Source organism: Artibeus jamaicensis, unplaced genomic scaffold (genome assembly GCF_021234435.1).
Source record: "Artibeus jamaicensis isolate MK-2021 breed Jamaican fruit bat unplaced genomic scaffold, CSHL_Jam_final contig_2790, whole genome shotgun sequence".
Classification (NCBI taxonomy): domain Eukaryota; kingdom Metazoa; phylum Chordata; class Mammalia; order Chiroptera; family Phyllostomidae; genus Artibeus; species Artibeus jamaicensis.
The window spans coordinates 1,477,859-1,495,823 of NW_026521616.1; the positions used below are offsets into that span (position 1 = coordinate 1,477,859).

Here is a 17,965-nt window from a genome sequence, read left to right on the forward strand (position 1 = left end):
TGACCCCTCGTGGCAGAGGTAGGCAGAGGTCCCCGGCTGCCCAAGACGCCAGTTGGCTCCTCCCAGGCTAGAGAAACGGGCGAGGCAGTACACTCATCCCTCATCCTTCCCGGCCCCCTGGGCCTGGCACCGAGGGTGTGTAGAGGAAAAGAGACCACACAAAGAAGCCTGAGAGAGGAGCGGAGAGTTTGCAAGCTTTTGCTTGCACTTCCCACACAAACACTTTTTAGATTGTTCTAAGTAGGGCTGGTGTGGAATTCCTTATTCCGATCTTGTAAGGTGGGCTCATCAAGGCATTATGCCTGGTCCCCGCCACCTGTCTCAGTCCGCCTAGTTGGCAGAGGGCTGTCCCGTTCTCAGGGTAGTTGCTATCCTCCCGTTCCAGGAGGTAGTTCCCAGTCTCATTTTAGAGGTGAGTGGTCTCAGAAGCCAGAAAATTTAAGCAATTTGCTTCAAGTCAGGCAATTAATAGGGAGGGATTTTAACTCAGGTCTCGCTAACATCCCAGTCCCTCCTCCCTCCGTGGGTTGGACCAAGCATCTAGGTCCTTCCCGCCCTTACAATGGCGGTCATAGAGACCAAATCCACTTTTACCACAGCATCTGCAGGGATCTTTCTGCCCTGGAGTTATTTAGGAAGGAGACAGTCTCTGGTATCAGTCACTTCCCCTCCTAAGGGGACTACACAGGGGTGGAGGTTGGGAGCCGCCACCTGCTGCTTTCTCTGCCCAGCCCCACTCTGGTCCTTGCAAAGGACAGTATATGATGAAAGGCGACTGTCCGCTCAGTCTAAGTGGACATTCTTTTTCCAATGTTAGGTGTGGGAGATGGAGTTTAATTTTATAAAAGGGCAGGGAAAACTCCGTAATAATTCAGGCACCAGACCCCTGGTTGCTCCAATGACCCTTAGTACTAATGTCCCTCACCTTTCTCAGGAGTCCCCCATCAGTCACTCTTCTGGGAATGTGGATGTTTTCTCTTGTCCCACTGGGACACAAACTCAAGCCTGAAGGCCACACCTTCCCACTCCCCTCAGTGCTGAAGCGAGGCCTGTACCCCCTCCCTACTGGGTGGGGTTGCGTCCCAGCCCACCTGGCATCAGGACGCTGCCTCCGTTTTCGGGCAGGCTTGATTCCCTCCCCCACGCTTTCACGGGATGTGGGAGCCAGTATGGGACGTCCTCCGGCCCCTCGCCACCCCCATTTCCACGAGGTGGACTACAAGCCCCATAATGCCGCGGGGCCGAGTTCTAACTTGCTCTGCCTTGGGCACTCGGGTTCCCCTCTTCTCTTTCCTGCATCCCCCGCATCCCTCGCCGGCAGCTCGGACTGAGAGCCGGGGTATGCGGCTGCGGGAAGCCAGGAGCTGCGGGAGCCCGTCCCTGCGGTGGCGGCGGCGTCTCCGGGGCTCCGCGCCCCGTGCGCCCCCGCGCCCGCTGCGGGCGCCTGCTCTTTCAGCCAAGCGTCGTCTTTGTGTGCGGGGGTGTGGGAGGCGAGGCGCGCCACCGAGTGCCCGCTTCCTCTCCGGTCGGGTGGGGGCCTCTTCGCGTCGCCCGCCGTCGCCGCCTCGCGAGGACGCCCGCGGCCCGCGCCGCTCGCCTCGCGCCGGGCGCGCCGCCCCCGCCCGCCGGCGCCGCTTGCACATGCCCGAGCTGCAGCCCAGCGAGCAGACAGCGCCGGCTCCCTGCCCCACGGCCTCTGGCCCGGGCTCCGGCGCCGTCCCTCCTCCCGGGCCGGGCGCCGCGGCCCCGGCATGCGGAGCAAGCGATGATCCCCGCCAACGCCTCCGCTAGGAAGGGGCCCGAGGGCAAGTACCCGCTGCACTACCTGGTGTGGCACAACCGTCACCGCGAGCTGGAGAAAGAGGTCCGCGCCGGCCAGGTAAGAACGCCGTCGGGGCGCCGCGGAGACCCTACGGCCGGGCACCGCGCCCGGCGTGGGGAGGGGGCGCGGCACGCGTTGTCCCGCCTCCCCAGCGAGTTTGCAGCTCTTCTTTGTTCGAGCCGCCGCGTTTGTGCTTGTTGACCCGGAGAGGGTGATGGGAGCGGCCCCCGCCCCCTCCCTTCTGTCGGGACGGGCGCGCCACACGTGTCCCAGACCCTCTCAGATTGGGGCAGGGGTTACTGTATTTCCCCTCGTCTGGGCAGTGAGGGCTTTGGGGAGGGGCCGCCGGCTCCGTATGTGTTCTATGTGGTGGGAGAGTCCACCCCACTCAGCTGAGCGACACCTCCCGGGTGAGTGTGCGGAGGTGGGCAAGGCCTGAGTGAAAAGAAGGGGGGGGTGTCACAAGTCACGGATCAGAGAATAGGCTGTGTGACATTCCCAGGCATCCCAGCCCCACCCAGTGCCCTCTGCCCTCACCGAGTGCTTCTATTTTCTCAGACTGGGCAGAGCCTCAGGATCCCACAGACCCCAGACCCGGTTTGGGAATGGGGGGTGGAGAAAGAGAGACCCTCTTGGGGAAGCCCCGAGGGCCTTGTCCAGGTGCTGAAAGGCGCGCTCCTGTTCTCTGGTGCTGGGGCCCGGCTTCTAGGCTCTGAAGCCAGTGGCTCCAGAAGCTAGGAGCCACTGGCCACAGGAAAGATCTGAGATTCTGCACACGCAGCAGGCTCCCTGGCTTCTGCTAGTCAGTGAGAATGGATGGGTCAACCAGCTTTGGCTGGATAAGGGTCCTCCAAGAAGATGGGGTCTCCTGGCTACTCTTCAGGACCAAGGCAGGCACAGGTCACAGGTAGTTCCAAACTCTGCCCTTGGCCCCCAGGCCACAGGTAGGCACTATGGCATGGGCCACTCACTCTCCAGGGTGGGAAAGCAGGAGCCAGAGATGGGCCCAGCCTGTCCTGGGTTGCCTCGGGTGGAGGCCTGCAGGCTTGGCTGGGGTCTAAGACCTTCACTCAGGATTTGCCCCCTTTGAGGACCACTTCCTGAGTCACAGGAAGTTTAGTCTGAACAGCTGTCTGCTTCCCAAGGGAAGAGGAGAACATCACCAGACGGTGAACCAGGTGAGGGTTAAGGTGTGTCTCTGAAGTCTGTCACTGAGCACCCCAGGCCAGCACAGCGCCGTCTTTGCATAGCAGTCCCAGGCAATGTTGGGGTGACGAGCCTCCAAGCCTCTGGGCTGGTTGGGGTGTCCACTTCCATTCTACCTCTGCTTACACAGGATGCTCCACATTGCTTCTCAGACCATGTCTTTATTGGTCCATCATCAAGGAAGCGGTTTCAGCCAGGGAGGCCTGGTACAGGAAATGAGCTCAGAGTGGTAGGTCCTGAGGAACAGTGGCGAACAGCCCCTGCCCTCAAGGAGGGCACCCCTGTTGTGGTGATTCGAGAGTGAACGAGGAAGTGCAGTGTAATGTGCAGGGTGCTGAGACGCAGGCGACGCAGTCTCTTCTGGCTCTTTTCTGCTTTCGTCCCCTGAGGGCAAAAGAAGAAGGTCACTGATAGAGGTAACAGTTGGAAGGATTTAAGGCTCACCTGAGAGGGACTTCCTGGCAGGATGGTGGCAGACCGAAGGTTTGTTGGAGGGCTAATAGCTGAATCTCCAGAGTGCCTCAGTCACAATCCTTTGCTGGAGGGTTGGCGGTCTTCTTGAAGAGATTGGACAGAGGCAAAATGCCCTAGAAGAAAAGGCTCTTTCACCTGCGCCTCTCTGATGCGCTGGGCTCAGGTCATCCTACTGGGCTGAGGTCGGGTGGCGAGCCTGCAGCAGGTAAGGGTGGTTTGGGGCTGCTAGGTGTGTTCCTCTTTTCCTCCCCTCAGGCTGCCACAGAAAGCAGCGCCAGGTTCCCCCATCCCACTCTCCCACTGCCCCACCCCCACCTACCAGGGCAAGTTAGTGTCTCCTTGAAATGGACACCGAGTGCCCTGATCCCGGCCAGGGGGAATATAGGGCACCAGCGGAGGTTAACCCTTGTTCAACCACAGAGGAGTCAGGCCAGCGCTCTCCTTCGCTCTGGGCACGCCAGGAAGGGGAGTGCCAGGCAGTCTGGGCAGGAGCGGCCCCTGGCTGTGTCTTCACTCCAGGACTGACCCAGAATGACTTGTGCATCCAGATATGCACTGCTCAGTCCCCAGGTCTCAGGCTCCTAGGGAGAGCCAACAGTGCTGGATCCAGGCATGTACCGCAGGGCATACACCCGGGGGTAGCCACCTAACTTCATAAAACCACACCATAGGAGGGGCCCTGACCTCTGGTTCTCCTGGCATCAACTATCAAAGAAAGCAGCCAGGCTTTCCTCCATCTGGGTTTCCCTGGTCTTCACTTGGCACAGCTGCCTCTTCTTCACTCCAAGAAAACCCCGCAGAGGCCCTCCCGTGGGCAAGCTTAGCAGTGCTGCCTGCTCAAGGAGGGGATGGCATGGCGGGCTTCAGAGCAGGTTCATGGGTTCTGTTCAGCCCCCACCCTCAGCTCTTTTGGGGGCTGGAAGCTGGGAGTGGTAGGGAGATGGGAGGTGCTGAGCCGGTGTTTTTTGGTGAAGGGAAGGGTCCATGACCATTTCTAGCCAGCACCCAGCAGTATGTGCTTGCTGGGTCCTGTCTCCTGCCTTGCATATGCTCTGCCAGGTTGGGAAGGGACTGGGGTTGCAGACCAGTGGGTGCGCCAGTTCCCTCCTGGCGGACAAAGCCCTGAGTTGGCACAGTCAGCTGGCCGTGGCCCTGGTTCTGGAGTCACAAGTCTCTGGTGTTCCCCGGAGGTGAGGGGTAGAGGTTAGATTGTGTGGCTCCCATGGGAGGGCCAGGGGAGCAGGATCCTTCCCCTGGAGGGGGCCAGGCTGTGGTCCTAGGGTAATACCCTTCTTCCCGGGGCTGCCTCCAGCATGGATTTCCTCCCTGCTTTTCCCAGTTCATCCCTCTGGCCCAGAGGCAGCAAAGTGGGATTTGAGGCCCCTGGATACTCAGACAGAGGCCACCCAACCCAAGGTACCTGTTGCGTTTAAGAGCACCTGTGATTCCAGCTGCCCCACCCAAAGTAAGCAGTTTGGGTGTGTGCCGTCACCATAGCTGGTGAGTTGGGAAGCTCAGGGGAGGGAGCCACAAACCTCGGAAACCAAAAATCAATGTGTCTGGGTTGAGGGGAGGGAGTGCGTGGGGCAGGAGGGAGGAGGCAGGGAGGAGGGAGAGTCAGCAGGTGCCACCCCCACTGGCCTGACTCCGCTTGAGGACACATCCTGCCTCCTTCCCCCTTGAATGACTCAGGCATACCTGTCCCTACACCTCCTGGTCGAGTGAGAGGCTGAGAAGCAGCGACCACACTGAACTCCCGCTGTCCCCCTGGGGCTGGAGGAGAGATGAAGGCTGAGCCGGCAAGGCCCCAGCTCTGGGCCCCTCCCCTTTCTTCTCCAGCACCCGCGTTTAGTCTGTCCATCTGCCGTGTCCTTGCAAGGTTTCACCTAACAGAAGGGTTCTGCTAGTGCTGAAGAAGTTTGAAAACATACTCTGCTAGTGGATGTGGGTGTGAGCGGTGTGCATGTGCAAATGTGCTGGAAACCATCACGTGTGTTACCCATGTGCACAGACACCTGCAGAGCCAGAGGGCAGCTGGGCACACATGTGCTTGCATACTTTGGTTGCACAGGCACTGTGAGTGTGGAGGTAGCAGGAGTATGAGTGTGTATCCTTAAGGTGTGTGTGCGCACCTGCAGATGTGTGCCTGAGTGGAAGCAGGGGCTTGCTCAGGGAACCCCAGCTCTTAAGCTGGAAGGACCCCTGCTTTTGGCTCCAGCTGAGGCCTGCTGGGTTGCAGAGTTTCCGTTCTCTTGGTGGGGAGGGCTAGGTGTTGGGTTTCATGGGAAACCTTTTCATTCCAGCAATTAAATAGCTGCAGGCCTTTGCTGAAGGAATTAATGAATTCTCCCACCTGGGGCCGGGGCAAGGTGCCACTTCCACTGCAGGCCCTGCTTTGGGCAGGCCGGGGAGCTTCTTTCGGGCCTGGCTGGGTGTGTGCAGAGCCCACGTTGGCCCTGGAAAACAGACATGCCCTGGGGACCCCGGGGAGGGTTGTGGGTAGAGCTGTTGACGGGTGGAGGTGGGGAGGAGAACCCCTGCCTTTTGGGCAGTGCCAGCCTCTCTCTGGAGCCTGGAGCTGAGGGGCCTGAGGGGACGGGTGTCAGGCAGCATATAGAGCCCCGGGGCCGGGAAGGGTGCCCTGCTGGCTCCCGAGGGCCTCGTTAGCAGCGGCAGCTGGGGCAGGGCCGGTGGGATGGCTCAGCCGCAGCCCCGTGGGAAGGCCTCCTGTGGGCCCCAGCCAGCCCCGGGTGTGGTCCTTCACCACCCCCACCCACGGCTGAGGACCGGGCCCAGGGCAGGACCCTGAGGGCCCCAGCCCAAACCGAGACAGGCGAAGCTAACCAGTGCCCCCCTCCTTTGTGGGAGCCCTTGTGGAGGAGCAGCAGGAGGGCAGCTCGCAGCTCTAAGTCACAGCTCAGGGGGTCGCAGGGGCCGGTACGCTTTTTAAAAAATTTGAGGTTCGTGGTATATTTAAACGTGAAGAAATGCCAACACAGGGTTATAAAAATTATATAAATAATTTAAATGATTTTAAATGCTTTTTATAAAAGATTTTGTTTATTTATCCTTAGAGAGGAAGGGAAGGAGAGAATGAGAGCAATATCAATGTACGGTTGCCTCTCGTGAGTCCCCTGCTGGGAACTGGCCTGCAACCCAGGCATGTGCTCTGACTGGGAATCGAACCGGGATCATATAATGCTTTATTTTTGATAAAGGAATTTATACTCACGTTTTAAAATATTTAGCCATCTCTAGAAGGCTCCAATGAAGAGCAGCGGTCCTGGCCACACCTCTCCCCACTGCTTCACCTCGTGCCCCGGGGGCAACTTCTTCAAATTCTTGAGGCTGCTTTGTGATTCACCTCCATAGTAGCAGACAACATACTTCCAGGACTGTTTTGTGGTTTGTCGGTTTTACACTTTATTGCCTTCCCCTCCCCATGTCCTTTAAAGACAGTCGTCTGCATTTGTTTAACAAATGTTTGTTAAGTGCCGTTAGTGGCAGGTGGGGGTTGTGGAACCCAGCACTGCACACAGCAGAGAGGGACCTGCACCGCACGGGGCTGGCAGTCCCGGTAAGGGAGGCAGTGAAAAAAAACAAAAAACAAAAACAGGCGATTTAATGTTGAAAGAGAACTAACACAGGGTAAGAGGCAATCGCTAGATAAACAGCACCTGTCATTTAAGATGGGTTGTCAGGGCGGGCTTCCTAAGGAGGTGGCATTTGAGCAGCAGTCCGCGCGCCCGCAGGGACTGCCTAGAGCGCCCAGTAGGGGACAGAGGGCTGCAGGGAAGGCCGGTGTTAGTGTGTGTGGGGGGGGGGGGGGGGCGTTGGGAGGAGAGGCGGGGCAGCACCTGAGCTGGAGAGACATTCAGGGCTTGCGGATGGGAAGATTTTGGAGCCAAAGGACCTGGGGGACAGTTCACAACATGGTGGCAGCTGCAGGGGCCAGGAGAGGAGTGAAGAGACCACCAGGTGGGGGATGGGGAACCTGCGCCAGGGCCGAAGCCTGAGGCGATGAAGCCCGAGGAGACCCTGCGCCTGTTTTGAAGGTAGAGCCTGTAAGGTCATGTTTTGCTGGTGGATTGGACACGGAAGGTGAGGGAAAAGGAAGCGACAAAGACAGTTCCGAAGCTTTTTGCCTGGAAAGGGAGTGGACTGAGGCGCTGTCCGCTTGGGCAGGGGCCGCTGTCCTGGAACAGCTGAGGTGGAGGAAGCAGAGGGAGGAGTCCCCCGAGGTCAGGATGCCCCCTTCGGTTTCATGACTACAGCTATCCTTTCGTGTTTTTCTGAAGATGTAAGTGACTGTTTTCCGCCACAACAGTTTCTTCTGCCTCCTGCATTGACTGAGTTTCCTCTGGGTTTTTAGAATCCACCTGCATGTTTTGGTCTCTTTTATGTTGGCAGCTGTCCTCGAATGTCCAGTCATCCCTGGCCAGGGACGTGTTCAAGAACAGGCCCGTGGAGCTCACAGACTGACGCGTGGGTGCTGCTGTGGGATGGTTGGGCGGCAGGCGGGCCTGCTTACTGTGGGATTCCCAGCTCTCGGTTCCCAGAGGCCTCCGGTGCCTCTCGTTCCTCCAGTCTCCCGCTGAGGGTGGATGGGGCTGTCTGGCTGCTGCTGGGTCAGGACCTGAGGCAGGGAAGGGGTGCACTGTCACTGCTGCCCAGTTTCCAGTCCCATGACCTCATCCTCAGGCCAATGCTTGTGAGTCCAGTGCGTCTCAGGCCCAGTGTCTACTGAGAATAAACCCCTGGCATCCTGTGGAGGGGAAGGGGGGCATCTCCCATCATTACAAGATTGGAGAGGGAGCCGGGGGATTTGAATTTTAACCAGCATCCCAGGAATTCACCTCCGAGCTTCACTCCCCACCTCTGCTCTTTCCACTGACCTCATGTTCTGCACCTCGTAATAGTGCCGGGGGGGTGACCGGCTTGCCATTCCCTGGGATTCCCTTTCTGAACGCTTGGCATGGTACCCTCTGCTCTCCTAAGTCACTGATGCCCACGCCACTTAACCATGTCCAGAAGCTGTGTTGAAATTTCTCACCTGCTGACATCTCTTCTCTTTATTCTTGTGGGTTTTAAATATTTTATTGACTGTCTTATATTCAGTCACAAATTTACCATTTGGGGCACACTTCTCATTTCTTTCTGTAGATCTAAGTTTCCATCTGGTATCGTTTCCCTTCCACTAAATAACTTTCTATAACATTTCTTGAATGTCTTCTGTTGACAAATTCTCTTAGCTTTTGTTTGTCTACGAAACTATTTCCCCTTTATTTCTGAAGGATTTTTTAAAAAGATTTTATTTATTTATTTATTTATTTATTTATTTGTTTGTTTATTTTAGAGAGAGGGGAAGGGAAGGAGAAAAGAGAGGGAGAGAAACATCAATGTGTGGTTGCCTCTCATGGGCCACCCACCGGGGGCCTAGCCCTCAACCCAGGCATGTGTCCTGACTGGGAATCGAACCTGCATCCTTTTGGTTTGCAGGACTGCACTCAACCTACTGAGCTATGCCAGCCAGGTGAAGGATTTCTTTTTACAGGATATCGAATTCTGGTTTGACTTTTTTTCCCCCTGGGACTTTAAAGATTCTGTGCTGTTGTCTTCTCACTAGCATGGTTTCTGGTGGGAAGTATGTAATGTTCCCTGTGTCTGTTCTTCCCTGTATAGTATGTCTCGTTTTTCAAAGTGCTTTTAAGATTTCCTCTTTATCACCAGTTTTCAGCATTTGATTTGGATGGGCTTTGGTGTAGTTTCTCTCTTCCTTCTTTTCTTTTTTTTGTGGGGTGTCGTTTTCTTGATGTTTGTTTTTGGGATTCATTCAGTTTCTTGATTCTGTGGATTTAGCGTTGTGTCAGTTTCTGCAACAAATTATCACAGGCTTTTTGGGTTAAAACGAAAATTTATTCTCTCATAACTTTCAGGGGTTGGGAGTTTAAATTGAAGATATCAGCCAGGATCCTTCTCCCTCCAAAAGCTCTCTGGGCCGTTCTTCCTCGTCCAGCTTCTCTAGCGCTAAACATCCCTTGGCTTGTGGCGGCATCACTGCAGGCCCAGCCTCCGTCTTCACCCGGGACTTCTCCTCTCTGTGTGTCTTCGTTGTGTGTGTTTTATGGACATAGGGCCGCCCTGGATAATCCAGGCTGATTTTGTCTTGAGATCTTTAACTGAATTATTCTGCAAAGACCCTTTTTCTGAATAAGCTCACATTCCTAGGTTGTGGGGGTTAGGGTGTAGATATATATTCTGGGGGGAGTGTACCACCCTTCAACCCACTAGAGTAGTTTTCTAAAAATCAAACTTGGAACATTTTTGGCGAGTATTTCTCTAAATTTGCCTTATTTACCCCATTTCCTTATCCTGTCCTCCGGGGCTCCAATTACATATATGTTAGAACGCCCGATAGTGCCTCGCTGACTGCTGAGGCTCTTGGGATGTTTTTCAGTACTTTTTTCTACTCTGTGCTTCAGTTTGTAATGTTCTATTGCTGTATCTTCAGGTTCACTGATTTTTTTTTATTCTGCAGTATCTAATCTACTCTCAGTTTTACCCAGTGAATTTTTTCATTTCAGATATTGTACTTGTCTCCCATTTCTTTCCTCAGGTATGTCGTGTTCATGTTTTTCTTTAAATTCTTGAGTATAACGAGTAATTCATCATCTTTATTTTTTAAATAAATTTATTTATTTTTTAATTTATTTTTAGAGAGAGGGGAAGGGAGGGAGAAAGAAAGGGAGAGAAACCTCAACATGTGGTTGCCTCTGATGCACCCCCTACTGGAGATGTGGCCAGCAACCCAGGCATGTGCCCTGACAAGGAATCAAACCAGCGACCTTTTGGTTTGCAGGCCAGCACTCAGTCCACTGAGCCACACCAGCCAGGGCTCATCATCTTTGTTATTTCTGTATATGATTCTATTAAATGATTTTTCTGTTAATTATGGGTCATATTTTTCTACTTCCTTGCATATCTAGCAATTTTTAACTGGATGCAGGTTAAATGTGCCCTGACTGGGAATCGAACCAGTGACCCTTTGATTCCCAGGTTGGCGCTCAATCCACTGAGCCACACCAGCCATGGCTTAAAATGTTAGTACATAGTGTCCCATAGGTACAGGACATGGGTTTGGAGTTGGACTGTGAACATATTTTCATTCCTATAATGCCTTACTGCAACTGTTTGCTTTGCTAGTTCTCATTGAGGGATAATGTCAATGATCTAAGCTGGTGGCCCCTGCTAAAGGGGGTCCTGGACCCCTAGGACGGGTCCTTTCCCAGCTGCCCTTCTCGGTCAGTGGCCTCTCACTCTTCAAGGCAGCCCGCTGGGCCGTGGCAGAGGGGCCCCAGTCAGGGGTGAACAGGAACGGAGGAAGGCCCTCCCTTTCTCAGTTACATCCCGCCCTGTTCCACAAGCCCCTCTCCACTCACTTGACCCCAACTAATTGTCTGTCCTTTCCGTTGCCCTGTGAGACGGGCAAGGCCAGGCAGCACAGTGGTTGCCGCTTGCTCAGAGGCTAGTGGGCTCACAGGCTGTGCAGCAGTGACCAGGGCTGTGTCTTCACCTCCTCCTCCAGGTGGACATCGAGCAGCTGGACCCCCGTGGGCGGACTCCCCTGCACCTGGCCACCACACTGGGGCACCTCGAGTGTGCCCGTGTGCTCCTGGCACATGGCGCAGACGTGGGCAGGGAGAATCGCAGCGGCTGGACAGGTGGGCACCCCTGCTCACCCCAGCCCCACAACCAGAGTTTCCCCAGCATCTTCCCCTCACCTGCCCTGTGACATTGCCTCTGCCTCCCCTAGTGCTTCAGGAGGCTGTGAGTACCCGGGACCTGGAACTGGTGCAGCTGGTGCTACGGTACCGGGACTACCAGCGGGTGGTGAAGCGGCTGGCAGGCATCCCTGTGCTCCTGGAGAAGCTGCGCAAGGTGAGGGCCAGCCTCTCGGCCTCCCCACCGTAGCCCTTGAACCCTGTCTGTAGCGCACGCAGACTTAGCCACTCTCCTTATCCTCCAGGCCCAGGACTTCTACGTGGAGATGAAATGGGAATTCACAAGCTGGGGTAAGGGGGCTGACCTGGGCCTTTCTGAACCTCAGGGCTTTTGCACTTGTTGCTCCCCTGCCTAGTGCGCTCTCCTTTCCCATTGCGCTCACCGTGGCTCCTCATCATTCAGTTCTCAGCTCAGTGCCACCAGTGAGGCCTTTACACACGGCCTCAGACACTGTCTCAGTTCCGTTACTATTACTTCCTCCACTTTGTAACGATGTGCTCATTTGTTTGTGAACTGTCACTCCTTGCTTGAAGGTAAGCTCCAAGAGGGGAGGGTTCTGTCTCGTTCAGTGTTGTATCCCCAGTGACGGGAATTGTGCCTGGCACACAGTAGGTGTTTAATAAATATTTGTTGGAAGATTGGGCGAGAGGCTGAATGAATGAACACATGGGGGTGTTGGGGGAGCCCTTTATCTCCTACCAGTTCCCTTCCCTTTCCTGGCCACACCCCTGACGCCCATGTCCCGGGGTGGCCCAAGTTGGGTGGGTCAGGCAAATCCAAGCCATCACTGACCTTCCCTTCCACCTAGTGCCCCTGGTGTCCAAGATCTGCCCTAGTGACACCTACAAAGTGTGGAAGAGTGGGCAGAACTTGCGGGTGGATACCACACTCCTGGGCTTTGACCATATGACGTGGCAGCGAGGGAACCGCAGCTTCGTCTTCAGGGGCCAAGGTCAGGCAGGTGGGAGGTGGGGCAGGGTGGGGAGGCGGTAGACAGCTTCTTGCCACCCCTGACCTCTGTGCTGTTCTTTGGCTGGCAGATACAAGCGCTGTGGTCATGGAGATTGACCATGACCGCAGGGTAGTGTATACGGAGACCCTGGCACTGGCTGGGCAGGACCGTGAGCTGCTACTGGCTGCCGCCCAGCCCACCGAAGAGCAGGTGCTGAGCCGGCTCACTGCGCCCGTCGTTACCACGCAGCTTGATACTAAGAACATCTCCTTTGAGAGGTGAGCAGGCAAATGGCCTTGATGGCCTGGAGCAAACCTGGTGGGCTGGCCCCTCACCTGGACCACTCTGCTTCCTCAGGAACAAGACGGGCATCCTGGGCTGGCGCAGTGAGAAGACTGAAATGGTGAACGGGTACGAAGCCAAGGTGAGGCCATAGCTCCCTGGCGCCAGACCCACCACACACCTGCCTGCAGGGAGCCGGGCCGGGGTTTCCTGATGGCCACTCGCTCAGCCTTGGAGGTGCAGGGCCCACGCAGCACTGAGGGAAGGGCGCTAGACTAAGAGGCAACTGATGAGAATGGCCAGATTCACTGAGCACTTACTATATTCATGTTCAAGTCACTGGTCTGACATTTTTATATGTACACATATGCACACATTCACACACATGTATACATCACACAGACACACACGTGCTCAGAACAACTCTTTCAGGTTGGTACTATTATTATTCCCATTTTACAGGTGTTTATTGAACCCTTTCTACGGTATCCATTGAACACTCACAGCAACTCTGTGAAGTAGGATATGGGCCCATTTTATGAGGAGAAAACACAGGCTTGAGGTGCTTAAATGACCTACACGAGGTCGCACAACACTAAGTAACTGCGGAGGTTCAGACCCTGGCTGCCTAACCCCACAGCCAGGCCTACACCCTTAAGAAGACTGGGTTGGTTACTTTAGGGCCCCCCAACACCCACCAGGTGCCCCTCCTGAGTGAAGGGACCACCAGGTACTGCAGGGTTTGGACTGCTTCCTCCGAACGCCTTCCCTGCTTCTGTAGGCGGCTCAGGGGGTGTGTTCTGTCCCCACGGCCTCGTGCTCCCCAAAGCAGAGCACAAAGCTAGCTTGCTCTGTTATAACTGTCCGCTTTCTTGTCTCCTCAACTAAGGTGTGAGCCTCAGGAGGTTAGGGACCATGTCTGGACAAGCTTGTTCTCCACTGTAGCCCTGGCGCCTGCCTCAGTGCCTGGCCTGTAAAGGCTGCTCACAGAATGTTTGTTGAGTGAATAAGAATGAATGACCTCATGTGTTTACTTGTCCAGAGGCCTGGGGATTTGAGCAAACAGCTTCTCCTCCACTGCCCTGGGCCCTTTCTTGTAGGAACTATTTGGAAAGCCCTTGGGGTGGGAGGGGTACCAGAGCTATCTTTGAGCCCATTCTTCATCTTTCCCCAGGTATATGGGGCATCCAATGTGGAACTCATCACCCGGACACGGACAGAGCATCTTTCAGAACAGCACAAGGGCAAGGTCAAAGGTAATAAGGCAGAGGCACATGGGGGGGGTGGTGTGAGGAACCAGTTTCCACTTGAGCACCTCCAGCAGCCTCGCCTCTGACATCCCGGCAAAAATCCGGAGTTTATGGGGCAAGTAGTTTGCAAGTGCCCGGTCCTCATGGCTGGTGGTGGCTGCCCAGCACGCTGCCAAGGTGACTCCAAAGCAGCATTTGGGCTCAACGGGAAGGAGTTGATTACTAATGTGTGCATTGGATTTGGGAAGCAAGAGAATTGCCATGTATGCTTTTTGATGGCCATTCTAGTGAGACATACTCTAGGCAGAAAGCCAGGGGCCCCTGCACTGATTCTCCGTGCCCACTGATACTACACCTGACTTTCTGGGCGTTGTTTAGTCTGTCTGAAGTGGAGGGATCTACCTCCCCCCTCACAGCAGAATGAATGAATATGGAAGTACCTGAAAGAAAACACACACACACACATGTACCCCAAAACTGCTCACCAAAAGCAGATCTTTTTCGCCCACTGTCCTGAACCTGGAGAGTGATATTTTGGGAAGTTTCTCCTGAGCCCCAGGCCTATGTTTTCTTCGCTGTACTTCTAATGGCCCTAGCCTGGCCTCTGGTGTCCTCGGTCACTTTCAGATGACGGTGCCTGGATGTGCGCTGTGGATAAACAGTCCCCCTGCCCCCCAGGAACCAGTGTCCTCCCTAGGTCTTGGCTGCTGTCACTTCTGAGGGTTGCAATATCCTCTGAGATGGCACATTTCTTATAGGTTGCAAGACACCCCTGCAGTCCTTCCTGGGCATTGCTGAGCAGCATGGGGGCCCCCAAAATGGGGTAAGTGTGTGCCAGGGGTGCCCCTCGGTGGAACGGTATGGATATGGCTCAGGAGAAGGCCTGGGGGGTGTCCTGCTTAGCGTGGCCTGTGGACCTCTTTCCCACAGTGCCCAAGACCATGTCTGCTCCACAGTGGCAGGGGGGACAGCTCTGGGGCTGTAATACCAAATGGCTGGCCAGGCATCAGGGACTGAGAAGGGCTCATGGGCCCCTCCCCGTGTGGTACAGACCCTGATCACCCAGACTCTGAGCCAAGCCAACCCCACTGCCATCACCGCAGAAGAGTACTTCAACCCCAACTTTGAGCTTGGCAACCGTGACATGGGCCGCCCCATGGAACTGACCACCAAGACACAGAAGTGAGGTCCCTCGCTGGTGCTGGGGAGGGGTGGGCAGGGCAGGACGGGACAGGGGTTCCAGAAGGTTCTGGGAGGCCATCGCTTCTACAATGTCCCTCATGCCTTGGGATCCTGGGGGGGCAGGTTCAAGGCCAAGCTGTGGCTGTGTGAGGAGCACCCCCTGTCCCTGTGTGAGCAGGTAGCCCCCATCATTGACCTCATGGCTGTCAGCAATGCGCTTTTTGCCAAGCTCCGGGATTTCATTACCCTGCGCCTGCCTCCTGGCTTCCCTGTCAAGATTGGTGAGACCCCCATCCCCCTTTCCCCATGGCTGCTGTTGCAGAGGTGGGGTAGGGCTTAGATGAGCAAAAGAGCGGGGTGGGGCTGAGGCGTGAGTTGGGGGTGGTGGTGCCTGATGGTTTCCTCTTCCTCAGAAATCCCCATCTTCCACATCCTCAATGCCCGCATCACCTTCGGGAACCTCAATGGCTGTGATGAGCCGGTGCCTTCGGTGCGAGGCAGCCCCAGCAGTGAGACCCCTTCCCCAGGCAGTGACTCCTCCAGTGTCAGCAGCTCGAGCTCCACAAGTGAGCCCTGGCCCCCTCCGAAGTCACCCCTCCCTCCAGCCCTTCACTGGAGCCCTCCCTGCCCCTTCCTGGGGAGCCACTCTGACCGCAGTCTGCCCTCAGCTTCCTGCCGTGGATGCGAGATCTCCCCGACCTTGTTTGAGGCTCCAAGAGGGTACAGTGTGCTGGGTGGCCAGCGGGAGACAGCGACCCGAGACGACGATGACGACCTTCTGCAGTTTGCCATCCAGCAGAGCCTGCTTGAGGCGGGCAGCGAGTACGACCAGGTGTGTGCCCCGCAGATGCAACAGGCGGGCTGACTGCAGTGCCGCCATAGCCAACAGGCCCACGCCTTCTCCCTCCAGGTCACCATATGGGAGGCACTAACCAACAGCAAGCCAGGCACTCACCCCATGTCCTACGAGGGTCGCCGACAGGGCAGGTCAGTGTCCTCCAGGATTTGGAGATGGCTACCCGCCCCAGCACAGAGTACCCCAGTGCTCTGTCACAGTGGGTGAGGTCGCTGCCCACTGAGCAGCCCCTGTTGGCCCAGAGAGACCGTGGTACCATCACCAGGGACCCTACTGGAATCGAGATGGTTTCTACCATACACTTTCCTGACTCTGGGTGGGTGAGCAGTACTCCAGAAGTGCCTCCCTTATAGGAGGAGCCAGGCCTCATGGCCTCCAGACCCTCACCAGGCAGGATGTCAGGGCCAGGGTTCTAGAAGATGCCCACACGCACTGGCTGCTGCCTGCTGGGAGGATAAGCTTTGCAGGGGCTGAGATCTGCCACAACTGGGTGGGAGCCAGGGAGGCCATGCGGGACTGGAGGGTGGCGGGCTTGGTGTGTCCTGGGACCTTCACCCTGGCTCCCGGCCCACTCCCTGGCAGTTGTGCCCGGAGCCCTAGAGGTGTCTTCCTTGTCCCCAAAAGTGCCCCGCCCACGCCACAGCGCCAGCCTTCGACCCCCATGGCCGTTCCCAGCCCTCGGCCCAGCCCCAGCCCCGGCAGCCGCGTGTTCCGGAGCTACGATGAGCAGCTGCGGCTGGCCATGGAGCTGTCTGCGCAGGAGCAGGAGGAGCGGCGGCGGCGTGCGCGCCAGGAGGAGGAGGAACTGGAGCGAATCTTGCGGCTCTCACTGACAGAGCAGTAATGCCACTGCCCGGCCTTCAGCCATGCCATGCTAGCCCCGCCCCAGAGCAGCGGAGACGCCCTGACCCACGAGCACTGTGGTTGGAGACCAGAGCCACCGCCTCGGCGGCACAGGCGCACACCACGCACCAGACGAGGAGGGGTTCGGCGTGGCCGTGGGGTATCTTTCCGGGCCAGGGCCCTGGAGGCAGTTGGCACGGCCAGGTCCCCCTGCTTTGCTGTGTCCTGACCCTGAGCCCTCCCCGCTGGGCCCAGGCCTGTCGCAGGGCAAAGCCAGACGGTCCTGAGTGGGAGACCGGCCCTTAGAGGAGCAGTGTCTGCATCCTTGCTCCTTCTGGCTCGCCCTACTTTCTGCTCACTGACCCCACTCCAGGACACTGCCCGTGAAGCCTTCGCATTTCCGCTCTTCATCCCTGGAGGGCAGCTGCGCTCCCCACGTGCTGGGTTGCTGTTTTGTTCCAGACACAAACCGGCACGTCCAGGGCCCGGCCCCTCCCCCACCCTGGCATTTCTGCGTCAAGTGCACTTAGCGGGGTGCCCGGCTCCCCCAGCCCTTACACCCCTCCCAGGTCTCAGGGTGGTCGCATCTTCACTTTGGGCGGCCAGAGGTTGGAGACCCCTTCCCCCAAGACATGTTTTTGTGATCAAGGAGGGTGCCCAAGTTAGCCCCCCAGTCCTGGACAAGGCCTGACTCCCACATGCTGTCTTGGCAAGTGCAGGGGCGGGGAGGGGGATGTCGGGCTGGGGCAAACCCTGGACCCTACACTAGACTGCACAGAGGGGTTGCCCAGTGCCCTGGCACCACCACCCACCCCTTCCCACCGGCTGCTGCTAGCCCTCTGTGGTTGTGCGTCCCACTCGCCCCCACCCAGGGGCTGACTCTAAAACCCTTCATCCAATGGTGCTAACCCCCGGCTCCCCCTGCCCCGCCCCCACCCACCCACCCAGAGAAGCACAGACGCTGCCAGGGCCCCGGGGCCCACAGCGCACACTTCCGGGTTCTCCCTGGCTGGCCTTCCTGGCTCAGCCAGTGAGGTTCAGAAGGGACACAAAAGGAGTGGAAGAACAAAGAGAAACTTCCTCTTATCCCCTTCCCTGATGCCAGGGGCACCAGACTGATTCTGAGGCACAAATTAAAGAGGCTTCAAACCTGAGGCTTCTCCTACCTACCTTTACTGGGGAAGAATGCCCACCTGCGTTCTGGGGGTTCCTTCCGACCTTCAGTGTGGGGGGGGGCTCTGAGGCAAGAAGATGCCTGATGGGTCCTGAGCCCAGGGCGGTGTTGCGTTTGTCCCCAGGAGCCTAGGGGTAGCATC

The 17,965-nt window shown here is 56.7% G+C and overlaps 1 protein-coding gene across 1 annotated transcript; it reads left to right on the forward strand.

Annotated features, from left to right (window-relative positions):
• Window positions 1-1,284: 1,284 nt before the first annotated feature.
• ANKRD13B (ankyrin repeat domain 13B) lies at window positions 1,285-17,947 on the forward strand. The gene is made up of 15 exons (XM_037162809.2): window positions 1,285-1,879; window positions 11,088-11,223; window positions 11,316-11,440; window positions 11,529-11,574; window positions 12,093-12,236; window positions 12,325-12,514; window positions 12,594-12,660; window positions 13,693-13,774; window positions 14,527-14,591; window positions 14,820-14,950; window positions 15,074-15,231; window positions 15,364-15,516; window positions 15,619-15,782; window positions 15,861-15,937; window positions 16,431-17,947. The coding sequence occupies exons 1-15, from the start codon at window positions 1,766-1,768 to the stop codon at window positions 16,648-16,650; spliced, it is 1,872 nt and encodes a 623-aa protein (XP_037018704.2). The 5' UTR covers window positions 1,285-1,765; the 3' UTR covers window positions 16,651-17,947.
• The last annotated feature ends 18 nt before the right edge of the window (window positions 17,948-17,965 follow it).